Below are 21392 nucleotides of genomic sequence, written 5' to 3'. Positions count from 1 at the left end.
ATAAGCAATATCTTTTATTGAAAACCAAATACAATAACAAAGCTAGAAACAGGTTTTTTTATTAGTATCCAATTAACTTTAGATGGCCCATCTCTCGCCCACCTTTAATTACAAATTTGTAAATAATAAAGGTGCAATATTTCTTTATAAACAGTCTGATAAAAGTGTAAACTAATTCTCCAAAGTGGGTTATTTATTGCCCAACACAATTAAAAAGGATATTATTATTTTAAATAACCTCTGAGATCCAACCCTTTGAAGACATTGAGGTATTTTTTTGTCAATAATACAAATCTAAAATAGGTCTTTATTACCTAATTACTACGTTATAAAAAAAACTAATTGGCAATTTTATATCATAAAATAAATCCTTAACAGTAAGTAAATTGTTTCAACTATATATGACAAGTTAAATATCCCTACAAACATTATAAGAAACAAAATCATTCAGATTTTCCCGGTTTTTTCCTTTTTCCCTCCCAAAATACCATAAATCAAGGCATTATTACTGGATATTTTTGTTAATAGGACGGTTTTGGTTGATCAGTGTAGTGAAATGTGCTTAGAAAATGTTAAGATTTGATAATCAGATGAGAAATTTTTATGTTCACATTCCCTTTAAATACATTTCCCCTAAAAAGTTTTTTTTCTCTCCTACTAAATATCTCCTACTAATACTCTCCTGTTAAATATTCCTTACTTTTTATATTTAACTGAATCTATATGTTTCAATTACAACTTGAATCATTATCAGGCATAATATTGAACTGATTGATCAAATTTTCTTAAAGAGTAAACAAATTCAATCTCAAATGACCGATGAATAAATCACATCTCCCAAGTATTTTTATGGACTGGGTGATTATGAATAGACAAATTAAATAATAAATCTTACTGATCTAACTCGTAGGTGACAACTCCATAGAGTGGTATCTTCAATAGGCCAACAAGCATGAGATAAATTGTCAGGCAGAGTTGTATAGGACCCTCAACACAACCTACAAAACCAAAGGTTTCAGTCCTTATATAAAATTTTACTTTATGGTTGTACAAATAGTTGTGTGTAATCCCCAAGGTGCTTGATGTCCCCCTGCCTCCCTCCTTTGATGGTAAACTACTCTCTTTATGATTCTAGACTAAAATACTTAAACTTTAGGAATTAATGAATAAAAATTTCAGTAATCTAGATGCAGAATTATAATTTATTAAAACTTAAATACTAACTAGTCCCTTTTGCAATAAAATCTTAATAGAATTGCAACAGATATTTGCTATACATTATTTTCATCTGATAAGAAACAATAGATCATTTTGTCAAAACAAAATTTAGGGTCTCACCAATTATAAAATGCTTTCATTGCTGTTAATTAGCAAAATAAATATTAATTTGCAGAAATTATGCCATTTTAGTCAGCGAAATGATAATGAACAAAGAGGCACAATGATACCTAGGAAAAGGCAAATGTGTTTGTCTAAAGTCAGTTAATAAATTCATACATAAAAAATTTAAAGATTTTAAACATATTTGACCATATATAGCCAAAAAATACAGTTTGCAAACAAATTTGCAAAGTTCTATACTTTTTCTAAAACTAAAATCGCAGCTAAGCATCTGTGAATACTTGTATTATTTTCATTTTTTTCTCTATGATTTCACGCTTACAAATACTAGGGAAAAGGGAATGATATTCTGACAAACAATTCTAAATGAAAATTTCCCCTTAACCCCCTTCCCATTTTCCTCCCCTTCTTACCCATCCCTTTTCATTTACATGAAGATAAATATAAAAAAAAAATTAAATTACCTCCGATTCCAATTGTCATCTCTGTGAATGTTTCCCAGAAAAAAACTTCTTCAGGATTAACACAGCACAGACTTAAAAGGTAACCTGTAAAAGTTAAGGACTAAAATGTAATAAATTGTTAAAGGTATATTAAAACTATTATTGAGGTTTTGAAATATTAAATCATTATTTAATATTAGTTTCTTATACCTTAAACACCTTTACATTTTTAAAAATGCCTTTAAAGATTATTTTAATGAGAATTGAATAAACTTTGTTTCTTTGATATTTTATTTCAACATCCTCCAGTCCTATTGGCTGATATTGTCTTAGAAAGAATGAATTTGAATTGTCCATTGAATAAAGATGGTTTTAGTCAACATGACGGTCCAATTTGGAGCAATATTACAGAGATTTATATGAACATATTTAAATTTTTCTCTGAAATATCTTATTTTATGTTTCGCCTTTTTGCTGTGTAAAAGATAATTTCACAGCAATACTTTGAAATTAGATATTCTAAAAAGTATTGAACTCGAAATTTTTTTTTTAGAAACCTCCAATAAGAATGACAATAAAGGGGGTTAGGTGAAGGTACTCCAAAGAAAAAAGTAAAATTTGATCATCAAAAGCCTGAATTTGAAAATTTGATACTCTGTTGAGCTACAAGTGCAATCTAGAGAAAGCATGTTCTGAACTCACCTTAAGGTTCTAGTACATTTAAGGTTCTGTAAAAACAGTTTTTTTCTAACCTAACAAGCCTTTGGATGGGGTGTGACTAGTTATCAAGGCCACGAATGTAGCTTCTTTAGGTAGTAAATAGAATGTTGAATTATTTTACCTATGGGTGGCAATAATGGGTAGAGTAGTACACAAACCAAAATCATCAGAAAAAACTTCAAGATTTCTTGCTAAACATAAAAATAATTCAATAATTAATTTAAAATAATATTTTTACTATTAGATTTATTTAGATAATCATTTGACTAAAATTTTACTTAATTGTATATAAAAAAACGAGAAAAAATTAGGACATTATAATGCTTTATTAAAATACTAGCTGCTCCGCCCCCTAGAGGCCTCTAGGGGCACTTTAGGAGGGGAGAGTCTAATTTGATAACCCAATTTCTTTTAGATTTTTTTTGGGTGGGGGTGATGTTTCTTGGGAGGGTGGTGGTACACTCCCCCTAAATACTTAAAAACCTTCCCGGGACTTATGAGAAGCTACCCTGTTAAGGAGAACCCGATCGGTTCAGCGGTTAGCGATATCCTTTGGTACAGACAAACAGACAGACAGACAGACAAACATCCTTTTACTTTATTATAAGGACTAGCGGCTACGCCCCTAGAGGCCTCTAGGGGCACTTGAGGAGGGGGGAGTCGAATTTGATAACACAATTTCTTATTTTAGATTTTAAAAGAAAAATTAAAAATAATATTTTGGGGGGTGGACATTTTTTTTTTTGGGGGGGGGGTTCCGCCCATCATTTATAATTTTAGTTAAAAAACGTAAATTTTTTTTTTTCGGGGGGAGGGGTGATTTTTAATTTTTGGGGGGGTTGGGTGTGTCTCACCCCCCAAGAAAATAGTTATAAACCTTCCCGGGACTTATGAGAAGCTACCCTGTTAAGGAGATTTGATCGGTTCAGCGGTTAGTGAGATCCTTCTGTACAGACAGACAAACAAACATTCTGTTACTTTAGTATAAAGATTAGATTGAACTAGAATATGATTATTGGAAGTCTCTTTATCCCCCAGCAATACTCGGACGTCTATCTGATAGCCAAAGTAGTCACAGTGCGTTCGAAGGTGCTTTGACTTTTGTGTCAGAACCTAAATTTGGACATAGTGCATTTCATTACCCTAGGTTAAATAACTTCATTTCACTTTTCAATAAACTTTGCTAAGGTCACGTAAATTCAGTCTTAATTAAATCATATTTAAAGAGTTGAAAGACTTATCATATAATAACATAATGAAATGCACTATGTCCCAATTTAGTTTCCGACACAAAAGTCAAAGCACCTTCACACGCATTGTGGAGTAGGTTTTATGTGTGTTTGCTTTTCAAAATTTGTATAATTTTTTTTCTTTTTCTTTTAATTCGTCTTTATCTTTCTTTATTTTTCTCTATATTTTAATTTGAATTTCTTTTTTCCTTTTTTCAACTTTTCTTTCAGACAATTTGTCCTGTATTATTGAACATAAATAATCGTGCTTTAAAATTAAAAAAATAAATTACCATTCGTGTATCTATTGGTCCAGTGAAATAGCTGGCTCTAAAAATAAGAAAAATATATAAATGGTATTTTCAGCTTCTGTAACGACCAATCCAGGTTATCAAATTATGAAATTTTGTTAAAATGTGTCCATAATATTAATTTCTGTTCTTATGTTGCATATCTATTTATCTTATTGTAACTAATGTAGAAATGTAAATCAAAAAAAGACCAAAAACTTTATTATGTCTATTACAAATATTCATGACAAAGATAAAATAAAAAAGACCCAAAACTTTATTAAAGCCAGCAATTAACTTGCACTAAAACCTACTGTGCTTAATATTAGAAACTCAAAAGTTAAATAATCAAACTATATCTTAATTTCAGATAAACAAGGATGACAACATCCATAAAACGGTTCTAAAACGGTAGGACAAACGAGTATTATCACTTGTAAAGTGTCAGAACTGAATAATCAGATTCAGAATATAAATCTAGAAGAGTCAAACAAAATTTGATGTTTAAAAAGTTAAAAATCAACATGTTTAAAATGGGCGTAAGGACATTCTGGTAACGATTGTAGAGTTGCTATGCTTTTCTAAATCGTACCTAACTACTGCAGGAATCACAATGCAAAGTTTTAAATCGATAGGACAATTCTAACATGCCTAAATTAACGAAAAGAGCAAACCGTTACGGACGGACGGACTGACCACCCTACCCTAATTATACAAAAGCTTTAGATCTTCCCATCTTTGGAAAAACTGTCAGACCGATTTTTGAAATTCAATCTGCGAAAAAAGATATTCAAGTTTGAATTTTTTATTTTGAAAATATTATTTTACATGTATTGACGCCATCTTGGATTATGATAATTTTTTTTGTTAGAAGATTTTTTTTCAAAAAAATTTTTAAAAATTAAATTTTTACAATGAAAAAAAATCTTTGAACTTAAATTGACCAATAATTCAAAGATTTTTTCTATTTAATTTGGAAGATTTTTTTTCTTTTAAATTTTAATATACAACAAAAACACAACAGTGTAAAAAATGAAAATTAAATGAAAAAACGTTTTATGATTTTATTCAAGAAATTATTTGCTAACATCACCCTTTTGTTTGCTTAAATAACTCATTTACACTAATTTGATTTAATAGATAATTCATTTAAGATATGTCAATTATAATTAAGTAACTTATGTTCCTAAAATTGTTTTACCTGTGAAATTCCAAAAGGTGGATTGCTGCAACAATCCCAGGCAACCAGTTTGCTAAAATTTTATTTTAATTAATTATTTATAACATTTTTAACGTTATTGTAACAATTACAAAAATCCACACCTTTTCCCTTAAAATACAATCAAATTATGCATTAAATTTTCGTTATATCCTATTATATAAAGTAGTAAGCGTTTTTTTGTTTGTTCCGAAGGATCTCGCTAACCGCTGAACCGATATTATTCTCCTTTACAGTGAAGCTACTTGTAGGTCCTGGGAAGGTTTTAAACTATTTTTGGGGAGGGTGTCTTCAACTCCCAACCCCCCCTCCCCCCCCAAAAAATATTTTTTACTCTTTTGAAACTTAAATTTAAAATGGGATGAGGTCGACTTTTCCCCCTCCTACCTTAAGTGCCCCTAGAGGCTTCTAGGGGTCGTAGCCGCTAGTTGCACATAAGGGAATATATTACTATTATTAAAAATAAAATATTACTGTCTGACTGTCTGTCTGAAGCTTAAGATCTAAATAACCACTTAACCGATTTGGCTCTAATCTTCAGGGAATATAGATACTGGTCTTTTGGTGATTCTTAGCTATTTTGCTGGGAGGTGGGACTTCCCCACCTCCATAAAAAAGAAAAATTCCCCCCCTAAAATTTCTTTGTATTCTTTTTTTATTTGTTTAAAATTGATTCAAAAAAATCGGGAAACATCTTTTACCCTATGGATATAAAGTTTCAAAAGGCTAGACACAAAGAAATTTATAAATAAAAAAAATTTAAAAGAAACTATAAAAAATATATAATTGTATACATTTCTTTTAAAGTTCTTTCCAAGAACCTGTAGGCGAAGCCACTAGTTATATATTATTGTAATATATTTTTTTGCTTCTACATTCCAAATTGATAAAGACCAATACATACTACTTATAATTATCATTTTGGTATTAACTTCTCTCAAAAATAATAATATTCGCCTATCCTACTCTATCATTTTACAGCTTTGCTTTCAAAGATGTTGTCATCCTTGATAATTTTGGGAATAGTCCCTTTTATAACATCGCCCCATAAGGGGCGAATCGTCGTATTTTAAAATGGCTTTTTATGGGTAATTTTAGGTTAGGTTAGGTTAGGTTATATTGGGTTAGGTGATTGCCCCATAGAGTTAGGTAATTGGCCCCGCAGAGGATAGAAATAGGAGAAAAGCTACTGTGAAAAATACGATTAATCGCCCCGTAAGGTGTGATGTTACGAAAGGGACTATACGCATTATTTTATATAAATTTTACCTGCCAAAGCTAAAACTCCAAAGAACCTGAAACTGGCGCGTTCACTCTCTAGTTTCACATCTTTGGTCAACCATTGCCATCCCTAATCATATTATAATCTATAATACAAAGTAGAACGATGTCTGTCTGTTTGTTTGTCTGTCTGTCTGTCTGTCTGTTTGTTTGTAGCAAAGGATGTCGCTAACTGCTCAACCGATCGGGTTCTCCTTTACAGTGTAGCTTCTTATCGGTCCCGGGAAGGATTATAACTACTTTCTTGGTGGGTTTGGGGGGGTTGGACACCCCTAACCCCCCCAAAAAAATGAAAAATACCCCCAACAAAATTTTTTTTTAAAATTTACTTTAAAATCTAAAACACGAAAAATTAGTTTGTTAAAACCTCTTGGGGCAAAGCCCCTAGAGGCTGGGGGCGAAGCCGCTAGTATACATTATAGCAAATCTACTCTAAGAATCTTGTCCGTTCCTCCGTCAGTCTGTGTGTCCGTAAGTTAAAAGGGGAAAATAAAAATTACTCATATGTTATTTCATTATTCAATTTTATCCAGAGCTGGATCTTTAAATCGTTTATTGTAGCCGTCGCCACTGCCAGAGGTACAGCCGCTCACAAAGACAGCCATTTTTGATATTTTATTAACTAATAATAATATTTTATTTCGAAACTATCGTAAAACCATTGAAATTTAACTTTTTTTTTATAAATAATAATTAAATAAATTATATAAAATATGTTTAAAATGTTGAGCCATAAAAGATTTTAAAGATCCATATTTCTATGATAGCCGGCATTGCATTGTTGTGAGTAAAATCTTTTAAAATTTTATTGGCAGCACTGGTAGTGGCAGCGGCTACGGCAGCATCTGTGGCTGTAGCAGTGGCAGCGGCTGCACTAAATGATTTAAAGATCGATCCAGCTCAGGCTTTCTATTATCTTGTAAATATCTGTATTACATTTTATTTGTGCTAACTTCATCATGGATGTTGTCATTCTTGTTTTTGTTGTGTCCCACCCCCTGAGAAAATACCGATCTATTCTTTGAAGAGTAGAGCTCAAACGGTTCAGCGGTTACTGAGATCTTAAGCTTCAGACTGACAGACAGACGGAGAGACATCAAATACTTTGTATTATGGAATAGCATAAAAATACCAAGACAATGTTCATAACTAAATTCTACCTTAAAAAAGTCAGTGGAAAGGTCTGATAGAGACATCAACATTAGGAATATTATCTGAAATATTTTTAAAACGATAATTAAAAAACATTGTTGCTATAGTTAATATTCATTACCTAAAGGGTGTGCAAAAAAAATGCGGACATTTTTAAAATTGAAATTGCCCGGCTTGTGTTAATAGTAGAAAAATGTTAAGTCTATTTTTTGGAAATAAAAAACGATTCCTGTGCTATTGTGGTAATACGGCAAACAGACGGACGGGCAGTTTACAGAATTGCTACGCAGTGACTTATCATAACAAGCCCTCTGCACTAATCCCATTATATCACCATTTACCTCATGACCGACGGTGACCCCGCTATCCAGCGGTCAAACTGGCCTGCCTAAATATGGGGAGGGGCACGGACACGCAGCTATCACGCGCCCCTCACGCAATTATACAACCGGTCACGCAATTATACAACCGGGAGGCGCTGCCTCCCCTTTTACCACAGCTGCCCCCGCAGCCTGTCTACCGCCGTGGGCTAAGCCCTTGTGTCCCACACCCCCTTCAAACCTAACCATTGTTATAATCTGTTGTATATATATAGTAAACATTCATTGTAAATTTATTCAGTTAAATATATAATTTCTGTATGGCTAAATCCTGCTAGTTTGTTTTTGGTAGAATAATTCAAGGCTAAGGCTCGTTGGACTCGAACTCGCAACCCGTGAGCTGAAACGTTCGGCTTACCACATCTTGGTGTCAGCGTGTTTCAATCGAGCCTTACAGAAATTAGCCTATTCTACCTCTGATTGGACCCTTTGGCAAGTAAGGGGACAGTCAGCCGCCAACTGAGAAGCCAACTGACCCGTGAGACGGCCTTTTTAGGTCGAATTTCCATCATTTTGAACGCAATGTGTGGGCCTTTGGCCTACGGCAAGCAGATTTAGCCTGCTAAAAGCGCCAGTTACGGCGCTTTTTCCGTACCGTGTAGGAGTAGCGCTAGGTGCGCAGCCACGGTAATCGGATAAATTAGCTCAAACGGCTACAAAACTGAGTCTAAATTGGCAAGTGTAGCTGGGACAAGCCCCAGGACACCCAGGCCAAACCTACGAGACGGACAGCTAGGTGCTGGTCTCCCTGAGAAGGCAATGTGTGGCTGCGAAGCTTCAGCACACAAGTAAGGCCTACCACTGCGACGGATAGCAGAATTTGAGCCACAGGCACGGCAGGACGGGACATTCCCTGCCGCTGCCTCCCAGGATTCGAACCCGAGGCGCTGCAGGACGGGCCATTCCCTGCCGCCATCTGTCGGGATTCGAACCAGCGGCGCTGCAGGACGGGACATTCCCTGCCGCCGCCATCCCTCTGAACCTTGCAGGACGGACATTCCCTGCTGCCAGTGCTTCCAGAATCACACCTAGAGCTCCTAGTGATAACTACACATAAGTGTGTATAAATGTCAACCAAGTGATAAAAAGAAATATAAAGTTGTTGACCCAGTGATAATTAACAAGCTCTAGTGATTCGAAGCTACAGTCTAAGCCACCATGGTAAGCGATACTACCATAGCTGCGGTTCGGCCACCGCCGAAGTTTCTGCCGACCCCAGCCGAACGGGAGGCCCCCTTGTCTCAAGGGCAGGACCTCCACTTCCCTTGCCATATCAGGGTGAGGTTCCCCACTCCTGACCCTGCCCAGCACGTACAGGTTGATGCCATGGTCGATTCTGGCAACCGTGTACCAGGGTCTGCTGTAATTTCTGAACACCTCATGCACGCAATGGGCGTGCAACGCATGTTGGTTCCAGACAAAACCCAAATCCTGACTGCTAACGAGGAAGGCCAGCCCCTCCAGGTAATAGGAAAATTAAAAGAATTATATATGGCAGTTTCACACACCCTTATACTCCATCTGTAACACGTGACTGTGGTACGGAATCTCTCACACCCTCTGAACCTAGGAGGGTATTTTCTCAAGGAGTTCGGAACTAGGCTCTGTTTCGACATGCAACCCCCCTGCTTGTGGGTGCGTGGGGAGTTCATCCCACTCCGTGGTGTCCCCATTGACCGGGAGACAGCCGAGAGAGAGTTGAGTTACGAGGGGCCTCTGCCAGGCCCACTGCCAGAGCAGCCGCGTGTGGTTGAGAAAGGCACGCACTGGGTGGATACTGCGCTAAACGCCCATAGGGGGACCAACCTGCTAGCCATGGGGTTGCCCCCAGTGCCCAAGGTGCCGCTGGAGAACCTTCCAACAACGTTTCCCGAGATTGCCAGCCCTCCAGAACCGATCTTCTCCGCCGACACCTTCATCAACAGCCAGCCGTGTCCACCTGGCCCCCTCTACCTGGGACCCCCAGCCATTCAACCGGCCGAGTCCAGACCCGTCAAGTCGCGGTCTGATGCACCCGGAGCCACGCTCAACTCCCAAAAATCAGCCTCTCCCGGCGCCGTGCCCGTCAAGTCGTGGCCGGCCGCCTCCGGAGCCACGCATGGCTCCGCTGCCTCAGCCTCTCCTAGCGCCGAGCCCGTCAAGTCGCCGCCGGACGCCCACGGAGCCCAGGCTGATCCCAGCGCCCCGGCCTCTCCCAGCGCCTCGGCCTCTCCCAGCGCCGAGCCCGTCAAATCGTGGCCGGACGCCCTCGGAGCCATGCCTGGCTCCGACACATCAGCCCCTCCCGAGGCCGAGCCCGCCAAGTCGCGGCCGGTGGGTCCCGGAGCCGAAGCTGACCCCGCGCCAGCCACGTACAGGCTAAGCGCTGTCACTCCAACTGATGGCCAACCACCCCAACTCCGTACGGCCAAGCGGGTGGTCTTGCCTGGCCGCGGTGTCATGGCTGTCCCTGTTGAATTAGTGGGGCACCGTACTAAGGATGCCATCCAACTAGCTGCCCCAGAACAGAGGTTTGGGGAGGATCTTGTCATCCCAGAAGGCCTGTATGCCCACAGGCCTGGCTCCGCCAGCGTGTTTCGAGTGCTGGTGGTAAATGAAGGGGAGACGCCCCTCCTGCTGGACGCTGGCCTCCCCGTGGCAGGGGAGCTGGTCAAGCCTGACATTTTGGAGGTTTCTGATAAGCCTCCCCCTCGTATCCATTCGTTCCAAGAGCCTGTTGAGCCCCCAGATATGCAGGAGCTGTGGGAGGCCCTTGAGATGGAGGAGAACGAGTTCCTGCGCAAGGACCCCCTGCTCAAGAAGGAGGTCTGGACCATGTTATCAGAGTACAGGGACGTCTTCTCCAACTCTACCCCGGCTGCACTGACGTAGTAGAATTGCAGCTGCGCCTCAAACCAGGGACCCAGCCGATCCGCCAGAGATTTAGGGATCTGAACCCGCGGCAGGAGGCTGAGCTGGAGAAGCAACTGGACACCTGGCTACAAGAGGGAGTCATAGAGCCTTCGGACTCCGCCTGGAGTAGCCCCCTGGTGCCCATCAAGAAGAAGGACGGGAGCACCCGCTGGGCCGTCGACTACAGAGCCCTCAACAAGTGCCTGGAACTGGATAGCTACCCTTTGCCCAGGATCCAGCAGCTGGTAAAACGAGCGGGAGGACACCGCGTCTACAGTGCCTTAGACGCGGTGGCCGCGTACTACACCATCCGTGTGTCCGAGGACAGCCGGCCTTGCACCGCCTTCACCACCCCCAGGGGCTTGTACCAATGGAAAAGGATGCCCTTTGGCCTCGCTACGGCACCATCTGTCTACTCCAGATTTATTGCAGGGGTCCTGAACCCATTAGGCACGGCCAACCTCCAGTCATATCTTGACGACGTCCTGACCTTTCACCAGGATACCTGGGCCCACCTGGCTAGACTCCGGGAAGTCTTGGAAGCCCACCGCAGGGGAGGAATCCGCCTCAAGCCAGCCAAGAGCCAAGGTGGATTATCTGGGCCACACCCTCAGCCGTGAGGGGATAGCCATGCAAGAGGATTATATTGACCGTATCCTGGACTGGCCGGCCCCCAGCACCCCCAAGGATTTGCTGGCGCTCCTGGGGTTCTTTGGATACTACCGCCTGTTCATCCCAGAGTATGCCGACCTCACCTACGAGATGAATCGGCAGAAAACGGCCAAGACACTGACCTGGACGCCTGAGATGGAAGCCCAGCTGCTACAGCTCAAGGACAAGTTCCGCCAAGCCCCCATCCGAGCGCCGCCTAGGTTTGACTTGCCGGCGGTGTTCCAGCTCACCACAGACTTCAGCAGCCGCGCCATCTCTGCCATCCTTAGTCAATGCCAGGACGGCAAGGAGAGGCTGATTGCCGCCGTGGGGCGCAAGACAACCGACCCCGAGACTCGCTACCCGTCCTGGAAGGGAGAGATGGCCGCCATTATGTATGGAATTCGGAAATTTCACGGCATCTTGTCCTACCGCAGCTTCCAGATCAACACTGATTCCTCAGCCTTGCTACAGATGAAGTCGCTGAACACATCCACAGGGATGGTGGCTTGCTGGCAGGAGGAGCTAGCGGCCCTAGATTTCACTGTCTGCCACCGTCCTGGCACCCAGAACACCAACGCCGACGCCCTCAGCCGCCGGGAGGACGATAACATGCCGACAGCTACCGCTGAAGAATTAGCAGAGCAAGCTGAGTACATTCACACCCTCTGCCAGCTAGGGGAGTCCGCAGCTGGCCGGCCCTCTGCCGCAAGACTGGACCCGGCTAGAGTGTTAGAAGCACAGACACAGGACCCTCTCCTGCTCCGTGTCCGCCAGTGGGTGGCCGATGGCAAAGCCCCAACTAAGGCTGAGCTGCGCGGCAAGGAACGAGACGAGCAGCAGTACGCCAGCCGCTTCGCAGCCCTGGGACTTGACGAGCATGGCTGCCTCACCACCACTGACCAGACCCTGACAGGAGAAAGAACAAGATACCTGCTGCCTTCGGCCCTCCAGCAGGACGCGTTCTTTTTAGCCCATGGGACCCCCATGGCCGGGCACTTTGGAATGGACGCTACTATTGCCCGCGTCGCCATGCATTTCTGGTGGCCCAACCTGTCCCGTGACGTCCGCCTGATGGTTCAGACTTGCCCTGAGTGTGTACAGAAGGTCACCAAGGAAAGGTTGAAGTTAGGGATACATGTGCCCTCCCGCCAGGGGTATCCACAGCAAGTCCTGTTTATTGACCTGGTGGGGCCGCTGCAAGACCCCAGCTGGAAACCGCTATATCCTCACCTGTCAGGATGGGTTCAGCCGGTTTGTCAGCCTCTACGCCATCCCCAACGGTGGCTGAAGCCCTTCTGCACCGCCACCTGGCCACGTTCGGATGTCCCCTGAAGATCCACTCTGACAATGGGATGGAGTTTACCGGCCAGGTATTCAAGGAGCTGGCCTCCAAGCTTGAGATTGGCCTGACACATCCACCGCCCTACAACCCGCAGTCCAACCGGGTGGAGAGGTTCCATCGGACGCTCAACACGGGCATGCGTCTGTTCCTAGACAGAGACGACAACAACTGGGAGCCACACTTGCCTGCCATTGCCTTTGCCTACAACACCAAGGCCTGCAGATCCATGGGCGTGACCCCGTTCCTGGCCTACTTTGGAAGAGAGGCCAAACTTCCGGTGGACATGGTGCTCCGGCTGCCAGACACAGAGTATGCCTCGGTTCCAGCCAACGTCCAAGCTCTCCTGCAACGCTACCATGCCGTGTACGACGCCATCCATCAGCGAGAGGAGGGAACCATCCGGAGGAGCGCGGCCGCCTGCAAAGACACGGCGAAGTACGAGGTTGGAGACCTGGTCTGGTATCTGGCCCCCCGCCTGGTGCCAGGGAAGGCAGCCAAGATTACCAAGAGATGGACTGGCCCTTGGAAGATAGTGAGACAAGCCACAGACGTCCATGATGTCATCAAACCTGCCTCTCCAACAGCCAGGATCTCGGAAGTCACCGCGCATGTAGGCCGACTGCGCAAATACACTGGAGATGTAACTGCCCATCAGATTCCAACAGACATTCAAGGCGACCTGGACGGCGACGAGGATGCCACCGAGCTGCCTGCCGGAGCTGCGACGCCGCCAGCTAGTGACCCAGGACAGTTCCCAGTGTACCAGCCAGCCGCCGCCGCCCCACAGCCTAGCGGCCAGGATCGTGACCCAGTAGAAGAGAACCTGCAGCATCAACCCAACGAACCACCGCCGCCGCCGCCAGCTCCAGAGCCACCTAGAGATGCCATCTGGAACCCTGATACTGACATGGAGAACCTGCCGGCCAGCAGCGAGCCTGCAGGAGGAGAGGCGGCCACTGAGATGGAAGAGGCGGCCCCAGAGGACGAAGCTGAAGCGATGTGCCCCCTGTTGATGACAGCCATCCCCATCCGAGTGGGAGCTAGGAGGCCAAGTAACCTGGACCAGGCAGGCGCCCCCATGGAATTTTATGCGCCTACATCCATCGTTATTCCCCCCTTGGGAGCCTCCAGAGTTAGCCTAGGCCTCCGTGTCCAGCTACCTGCCGAGACAGAATTAGTTCTGCAGACAAGGCAAAATTTCCAACGACGGGGCCTGGCCGTCGCTAACCCACGGCTGGAAGCCAACCGGGAGTTGACAATGCTGATATCCAACCACAGCCAGACAGAGCAGCGAGTGTCCCGCGGAGCCTGTATAGCCAGAGCTGTCCTCCACCGAGCTGTGCCCCAGGAAGAGGCTGTCCTGCACAGACATAGGTTGCCGTATCCCCAGGTTCAAGGCCTGGTGGCTCGAGAGCCCCGCAGTCCTTGAAGGGGAGGTTGTGGTAATACGGCAAACAGACGGACGGGCATTTTACAGAATTGCTACGCAGTGACTTATCATAACAAGCCCTCTGCACTAATCCCATTATATCACCATTTACCTCATGACCGACGGTGACCCCGCTATCCAGCGGTCAAACTGGCCTGCCTAAATATGGGGAGGGGCACGGACACGCAGCTATCACGCGCCCCTCACGCAATTATACAACCGGGAGGCGCTGCCTCCCCTTTTACCACAGCTGCCCCCGCAGCCTGTCTACCGCCGTGGGCTAAGCCCTTGTGTCCCACACCCCCTTCAAACCTAACCATTGTTATAATCTGTTGTATATATATAGTAAACATTCATTGTAAATTTATTCAGTTAAATATATAATTTCTGTATGGCTAAATCCTGCTAGTTTGTTTTTGGTAGAATAATTCAAGGCTAAGGCTCGTTGGACTCGAACTCGCAACCCGTGAGCTGAAACGTTCGGCTTACCACACTATGTATAGTTTAGGAGCGATGTGGTAAAACGTCCCAACTGCCTGAAAACTTGCCTTGCGAGTAAATCATTAAAGATTAAAGTATATAAAAAATATGTACCTTTTTAAAATTCAAATTGCGCGGCTTTTGTTAATGGTAGAACAACGTTATGCATGCCGTTAGAACCACTATGAAGTCTATTTTATGGAAATATAAGAACCATTACTGTGGTACTTATAGTTTAGGAGCTACGTAGTAGAATGTCCCAACTGACTTGAAACTTGACTTGAGAGTAAATCATTAAAGATAAAAAAAGGGTGTGCAAAAATGCGGACATTTTTAAAATTCAAACTGCTCGGCTTGTGTGAATAGTAGAAAAATGCTATAAATATCGTTAGATCCGTCATAAGCTCTATTTTTTGGAAATATAAGTACAATTTTTGTGCTATTTTTAGTTTAGGAGCTGTGTTGATAAATGTAAGAAAAGTGGAAATTTTTTTTTGAGTTTTAAGTCAGTTGGGACATTCTACCACATAGCTCATAAATTATACGTAGCACATGAATAGTTCTTATATTTCCAAAAAATATACTTCATAGCGGTTCTAACGGTATGCATAACATTTTTTCTACCATTAACACAAGCCGAGCTATTAGAATTTTAAAAATGTACGTATTTTTATTTGCATACCTTTTAATGTAATCTTTAATGATTTGCCCGCAAGTCAAGTTTTACATCAGTTGGGACATTTTAACACGTAGCTCCGTAACTATTAGTAGCAGAGGAATTGTTCTTATATTTCCAAAAAATAGACTTTCTAGCGGTTCTAACGATATGCGTAACATTTTTCTACTATTAACACAAGCTGCGCAATTTCAATTTTAAAAATGTCCGCATTTTTTTTGCACACCCTTTATATATAACTAAATGCCTTATATTTTACTTCGCGCTGTAGGCTCTAGAAAAGGTTAGAGAAATAGTCTAAAAACACCCCCATGCATTTGTTTTGGTTCCCTGAAAAGTACAACAAATTTGGACCAGTATTTTTGAGATTTTAAGCGTCAGAAAAAAATCTTTATATCATAGGCTTACTACCAGGTGTATGAATGTAAAACAAATGTCATTAAGTTTACACACTTTTAAAATTCGCGTTGAGAATTAGCAAAAAATACAAATCGGCCCCCAAATAACTTTTTGGGGGGGATTATTTTTTAAAGCGAAGCTTTTCTATAATTAGGGTCGGTCCGTCCGTACGTCCGTCCGTCACGGATAGCTTTTTTCGTTAATTTAGACATGTTAGAATTGTCTTATCGATTAATTTTGCATGGTGATTCCTTTAGTAGTTAGGTACGATTTAGAAGCGTAGCAACTCTATAATCATTACCAAAATGTCCGTACGTCCATTTTAAACATGTTGATTTTTTTTTTACTTTTTTAAATAGCTTTTTTCGTTAATTTAGGCATGTTAGAATTGTCCTATCGATTTCAAATTTTGCATGGTGATTCCTGTAATAGTTAGGTACGAGTTAGAAAGCGTAGCAACTCTATAATCATTACCAGAATGTCCGTACGTCCATTTTAAACATGTTGATTTTTTTTACATTTTTAACAACAAATTTGTATGTGACCTAATTATCCGATTGGTCTGATTTTTGGTATACTGATTCCTGGGACAACAAGGTACAATATTATAAGCAAAGCAACTCTATAATCAAGTCCTAAAAATTTAAGTATGTCCATAATCATTATCCTGTATCAAGCAGTTTTTTAACAAATTTACTTACAATTTTGATTTGACTCTTATACATTCGCATTCTGATTATTCAGTTCCGACACTATGCATGTGTTAATGTCCGTTTGTCCTACCGTTTCAGAGCTTCGCTTTTATGGATGTTGTCATCCTTGTTTTACTATAGATTGAGAAATTTATATTTATCCCATATACCCGTGGGAAGCTTCACTGTAATGTTGACACATTGGACAGGCGGTTAGCTAGATCATTTAGTAGTAAAAGACAAACACAAATCCTATTACTTTAATCAAAGATTTCTTTTGAATCATTACCATTGGCACCCTTAATTTAGATTTTATTTTTGCCATGAATCCAGATGGTTGTTGGGAACTTGGAGTCATGACATCAGATGGACGTTGCTGGGAACTAGGAGTCATGACTTCTAATAGAGGTTGCTGGGAACTAGGAGTCATGACCTCTAACAGAGGTTGCTGGGAACCAGGAGTCATGACTTCAAATGGAGGTTGCTGGGAACCAGGAGTCATGACTTCTAACAGAGGTTGCTGGGAACCAGGAGTCATGACTTCTAACAGAGGTTGCTGGGAACCAGGAGTCATGACTTCTAACAGAGGTTGCTGGGAACTTGGAGTCATGACATCAGACGGAGGTTGCTGGTCCAAAGCCATGTTATTATGTAATAAGAATCAACCTAAATAAATATAATGTAATACATAATAAATACATGGCCGCAGCGCTATGCCTCCTGGCCTGCCTAGCCGCGGGCGCTCGGCCCCCTTGCCTATAACCTAACCTAACCTAAATATTGTAAAAAGAAATAAAAAAAATTTGAAAATCTACCAACCACTTTTTGTAAAATCCACGAAATTCTAAACTATAAATAAGTTAGTGTACATTAAACATTCATACATATAGGCTAGGCAGGCCAGGTAGCCGAGCTCTGCGGCCATGACCTTCTAGCATTACGATTTTTTGAATGTTGGTCTTTTGTAGAGTTGGTCTTTTGTAGCAACGCCTAAAAATTGTATTGGTGTTAATTCTAAAATTTAGTGTTCAAACGTTTCACCAACTAATTTTAAACTGCAAAAGAGGAAATTTTTATTTATCATTATTGGGGATGTACACCAATTTATCATCTAGCATCCCAACCTATAAACAAATATCAATGAAACTATGTGGAAATGTGTAGAAAAATTTCAGCCGTCTATCTTGAATTGGAGTTGAAAAAAAAACTTGAAAACGTGAAAATCTAGGAATTGATTTAGAACCCCAAATAATAGTCAAATTTTGATGGAACTTGGTTTAAATATGTAGAAAGTGAACTTATTTCATAACTAAAATATTTCAGCTGTCTATCTTTAATAGCGTTTCAGGCGGACGACGGATAGAGATAATGAATTAGAAAGTAGCTTCGCTACTAAAAACTATACTTAATTGGATAGGGGTTAGGGAGAAGTGCCATTTTAGAATAATATTTTTAAAAGCTAAGCTTTTCTATAATTAGGATCGGTCCGTACGTCCGTCCGTCCAAGACAGATAGCTTTTTTGTTTGTTAATTTAGGCATGTTAGAATTGTCCTATCGATCTAAAACTTTGCATGGTGATTCCTGTAGTAGTAAGGTGCAATTTAGAAAGCGTAGCAACTCTATAATCATTACCAGAATGTCCGTACGTCCATTTTTAACATGTTGATTTTTTACTTTTTTAACAACACATTTTTATTTGATCTAATTATCCGATTGTTTTGATATTTGGTATACTGATTCCTGGGATAACAAAGTACAATATTATAAGCAAAGCAACTCTATAATCAAGTCCTAAAAATTTAAGTATGTCCATAATCATTATCCTGTATCAAGCAGTTTTTTAACAAATTTACTTACAATTTTGATTTGACTCTTATACATTCGCATTCTGATTATTCAGTTCCGACACTATGCATGTGTTAATGTCCGTTTGTCCTACCGTTTCAGAGCTTCGCTTTTATGGATGTTGTCATCCTTGTTTTACTATAGATTGAGAAATTTATATTTATCCCATATACCCGTGGGAAGCTTCACTGTAATGTTGACACATTGGACAGGCGGTTAGCTAGATCATTTAGTAGTAAAAGACAAACACAAATCCTATTACTTTAATCAAAGATTTCTTTTGAATCATTACCATTGGCACCCTTAATTTAGATTTTATTTTTGCCATGAATCCAGATGGTTGTTGGGAACTTGGAGTCATGACGTCAGATGGACGTTGCTGGGAACTAGGAGTCATGACTTCTAATAGAGGTTGCTGGGAACTAGGAGCCATGACTTCAGATGGAGGTTGCTGGGAACCAGGAGTCATGACTTCTAACAGAGGTTGCTGGGAACTTGGAGTCATGACATCAGACGGAGGTTGCTGGTCCAAAGCCATGTTATTATTTAATAAGAATCAACCTAAATAAATATAATGTAATACATAATAAATACATGGCCGCAGCGCTCTGCCTCCTTGCATGCATAGCCGCGGGCGATCGGCCCCCTTGCCTATAACCTAACCTAACCTAAATATTGTAAAAAAAAATAAAAAAAATTTGAAAATCTACCAACCACTTTTTGTAAAATCCACGAAATTCTAAACTATAAATAAGTTAGTGTACATTAAACATTCATACATATAGGCTAGGCAGGCCAGGGGGCCGAGCTCTGCGGCCATGACCTTCTAACATTACAATTTTTTGTATGTTTGTCTTTTGTAGGTGTTGGTTGTAGAGTTAGTCTTTTGTAGCAACGCCTAAAAAATGTATTGGTGTTAATTCTAAAATTTAGTGTCCAAACGTTTCAACCACTAATTTTAAACTGCAAAAGAGGAAATTTTTATTCATCAATATTGGGTATGTACACCAATTTGGCATCCCAACCTATAAACAAATATCAATGAAACTATGTGGAATTAAGTGGAAAAATTTCAGCCGCCTATCTTGAAGAGGAGTGGAAAAAAAACTAGAAAACGTGAAAATCCAGGAATTGATTTAGAACCCCAAATAATAGTCAAATTTTGATGGAACTTGGTTTAAATATGTAGAAAGTGAACTTATTTCATCACTAAATATTTCAGCTGTCTATCTTTAATAGCGTTACAGGCGGACGACGGATAGAGATAATGAATTAGAAAGTAGCTTCGCTACTAAAAACTATACTTAATTGGATAGGGGTTAGGGAGAAGTGCCATTTTAGAATAATGTTTTTAAAAGCGAAGCTTTTCTATAATTAGGATCGGTCCGTACGTCTGTCCGTCCAAAACAGATAGCTTTTTTTGTTAATTTAGGCATGTTAGAATTGTCCTATCGATCTCACACTTTGCATGGTGATTCCTGTAGTAGTAAGGTGCAATTTAGAAAGCGTAGCAACTCTATAATCATTACCAGAATGTCCGTACGTCCATTTTAAATATGTTGATTTTTTACTTTTTTAATAACACATTTTTATGTGATCTAATTATCCGATTGTTTTGATATTTGGTATACTGACTCCTGGGATAACAAAGTACAATATTACAAGCAATGCAACTCTATAATCAAGTCCTAAAATGTAATTATATCCATAAACAATATCCTTTATCAAGAAATTTTTTAACAAATTTACTCACAATTTTGCTTTGTCTCTTATTCATTTATATTCTGATTATTCAGTTCTGACACTATATAAGTGTTAATATCAGTTTGTCCAACATCGCTTTTATGGATGTTGTCATCCTGTTTTATTAAATCCAAATCCAATCAAAATGCAATTAAATTGATGAATAAGAAAACGGGGTATAAAACTTTGGATACCAGTGTAATTGTGTAATTTATTTTCAATGTCCCCTTCATCTCTAGAAAAGGTTGTCATACATAAAAGTAACATGGATTCTATCTGTCGATTTGTACCAAAGAATCTCTGTAACCACTAAACTGATTTGGTTCTCCTTTACATTTAGCTTCTCATTTAGAGAGGTTACCAACTATTTTGTTTGATCGTCTGATTTGTTGAGCTTTACTGTTATGGATGTTGTCATTTAAATTTATTTATAAGATAATTACTTGTTATTTATGATAAACTCTTAAAACACATTTTTATACATATCTGATATCAGACAACACTTTATCACATTGAGACTAATCTTAAACTAAACAGTCAAGACTTGAAAACAAATTTTCTTATCTTTGCATATGACTCAGGGCAACATGCTGTTTGTTTTTATTTATATAAATTATTATATTTTTTATTTTACTTTAAATGTTTGTACATTCAAATTTATATGAATTTCTTTTATCTTTTTAAAAGCGAAGCTTTTCTATAATTAGAGTCGGTCCGTCCGTACGTCCGTACGTCCGTAACGGATAGCTTTTTTCGTTAATTTAGGCATGTTAGAATTGTCATATCGATTTCAAATTTTGTATGGTGATTGCTTTAATAGTAAGGCACGATTTAGAAAGCGTAGCAACTCTATAATCATCACCAAAATGTCTGTACGTCCATTTTAAACATGTTGATTTTTTTACTTTTTTAACAACAAATTTTTATGTGATCTAATCATCCGATTGATCTGATTTTTGGTATATTGATTCCTGGGACAACAAAGTATAATGTAATAAGCGAAGCAACTCTATAATCAAGTCCTAAAAATGTAAGTATGTCCATAAACATTATCCTAAATCAAGCAGTTTTTCAACAAATTTACTTACAATTTTGCTTTGACTCTTATACATTTATATTATGATTATTCAGTTCTGACACTATACAATTGTTAATTTCTGTTTGTCCTACCGTTTCAGTGCTTC

At 40.4% G+C, this 21392-nt stretch overlaps 1 protein-coding gene across 1 annotated transcript in view; it reads right to left on the bottom strand.

Annotated features, from left to right (window-relative positions):
• LOC145307345 (uncharacterized) overlaps positions 1 to 20739 on the bottom strand; it is a 30458-nt gene extending 9719 nt beyond the window's left edge. Inside the window, exons 1-9 of the mRNA XM_080149725.1 lie at positions 20652 to 20739; positions 16909 to 17285; positions 7684 to 7737; positions 6512 to 6593; positions 5225 to 5276; positions 4027 to 4063; positions 2626 to 2695; positions 1806 to 1889; positions 896 to 998 (exon numbers count right to left, since the gene is read on the bottom strand). Coding sequence (XP_080005851.1) covers positions 896 to 998; positions 1806 to 1889; positions 2626 to 2695; positions 4027 to 4063; positions 5225 to 5276; positions 6512 to 6593; positions 7684 to 7737; positions 16909 to 17262 — 836 coding nt within the window. The 5' untranslated portion in view covers positions 17263 to 17285; positions 20652 to 20739. The remainder of the gene's footprint in view (positions 1 to 895; positions 999 to 1805; positions 1890 to 2625; positions 2696 to 4026; positions 4064 to 5224; positions 5277 to 6511; positions 6594 to 7683; positions 7738 to 16908; positions 17286 to 20651) is intronic.
• Between the last annotated feature and the right edge of the window lie 653 nt (positions 20740 to 21392).

Source organism: Acartia tonsa, chromosome 15 (assembly GCF_053477335.1).
Source record: "Acartia tonsa isolate MP-2025a chromosome 15, ASM5347733v1, whole genome shotgun sequence".
NCBI lineage: Eukaryota > Metazoa > Arthropoda > Copepoda > Calanoida > Acartiidae > Acartia > Acartia tonsa.
The sequence above is the reverse complement of the archived record's forward strand: the minus strand, read 5'-3'. Positions and strand labels throughout refer to the sequence as shown.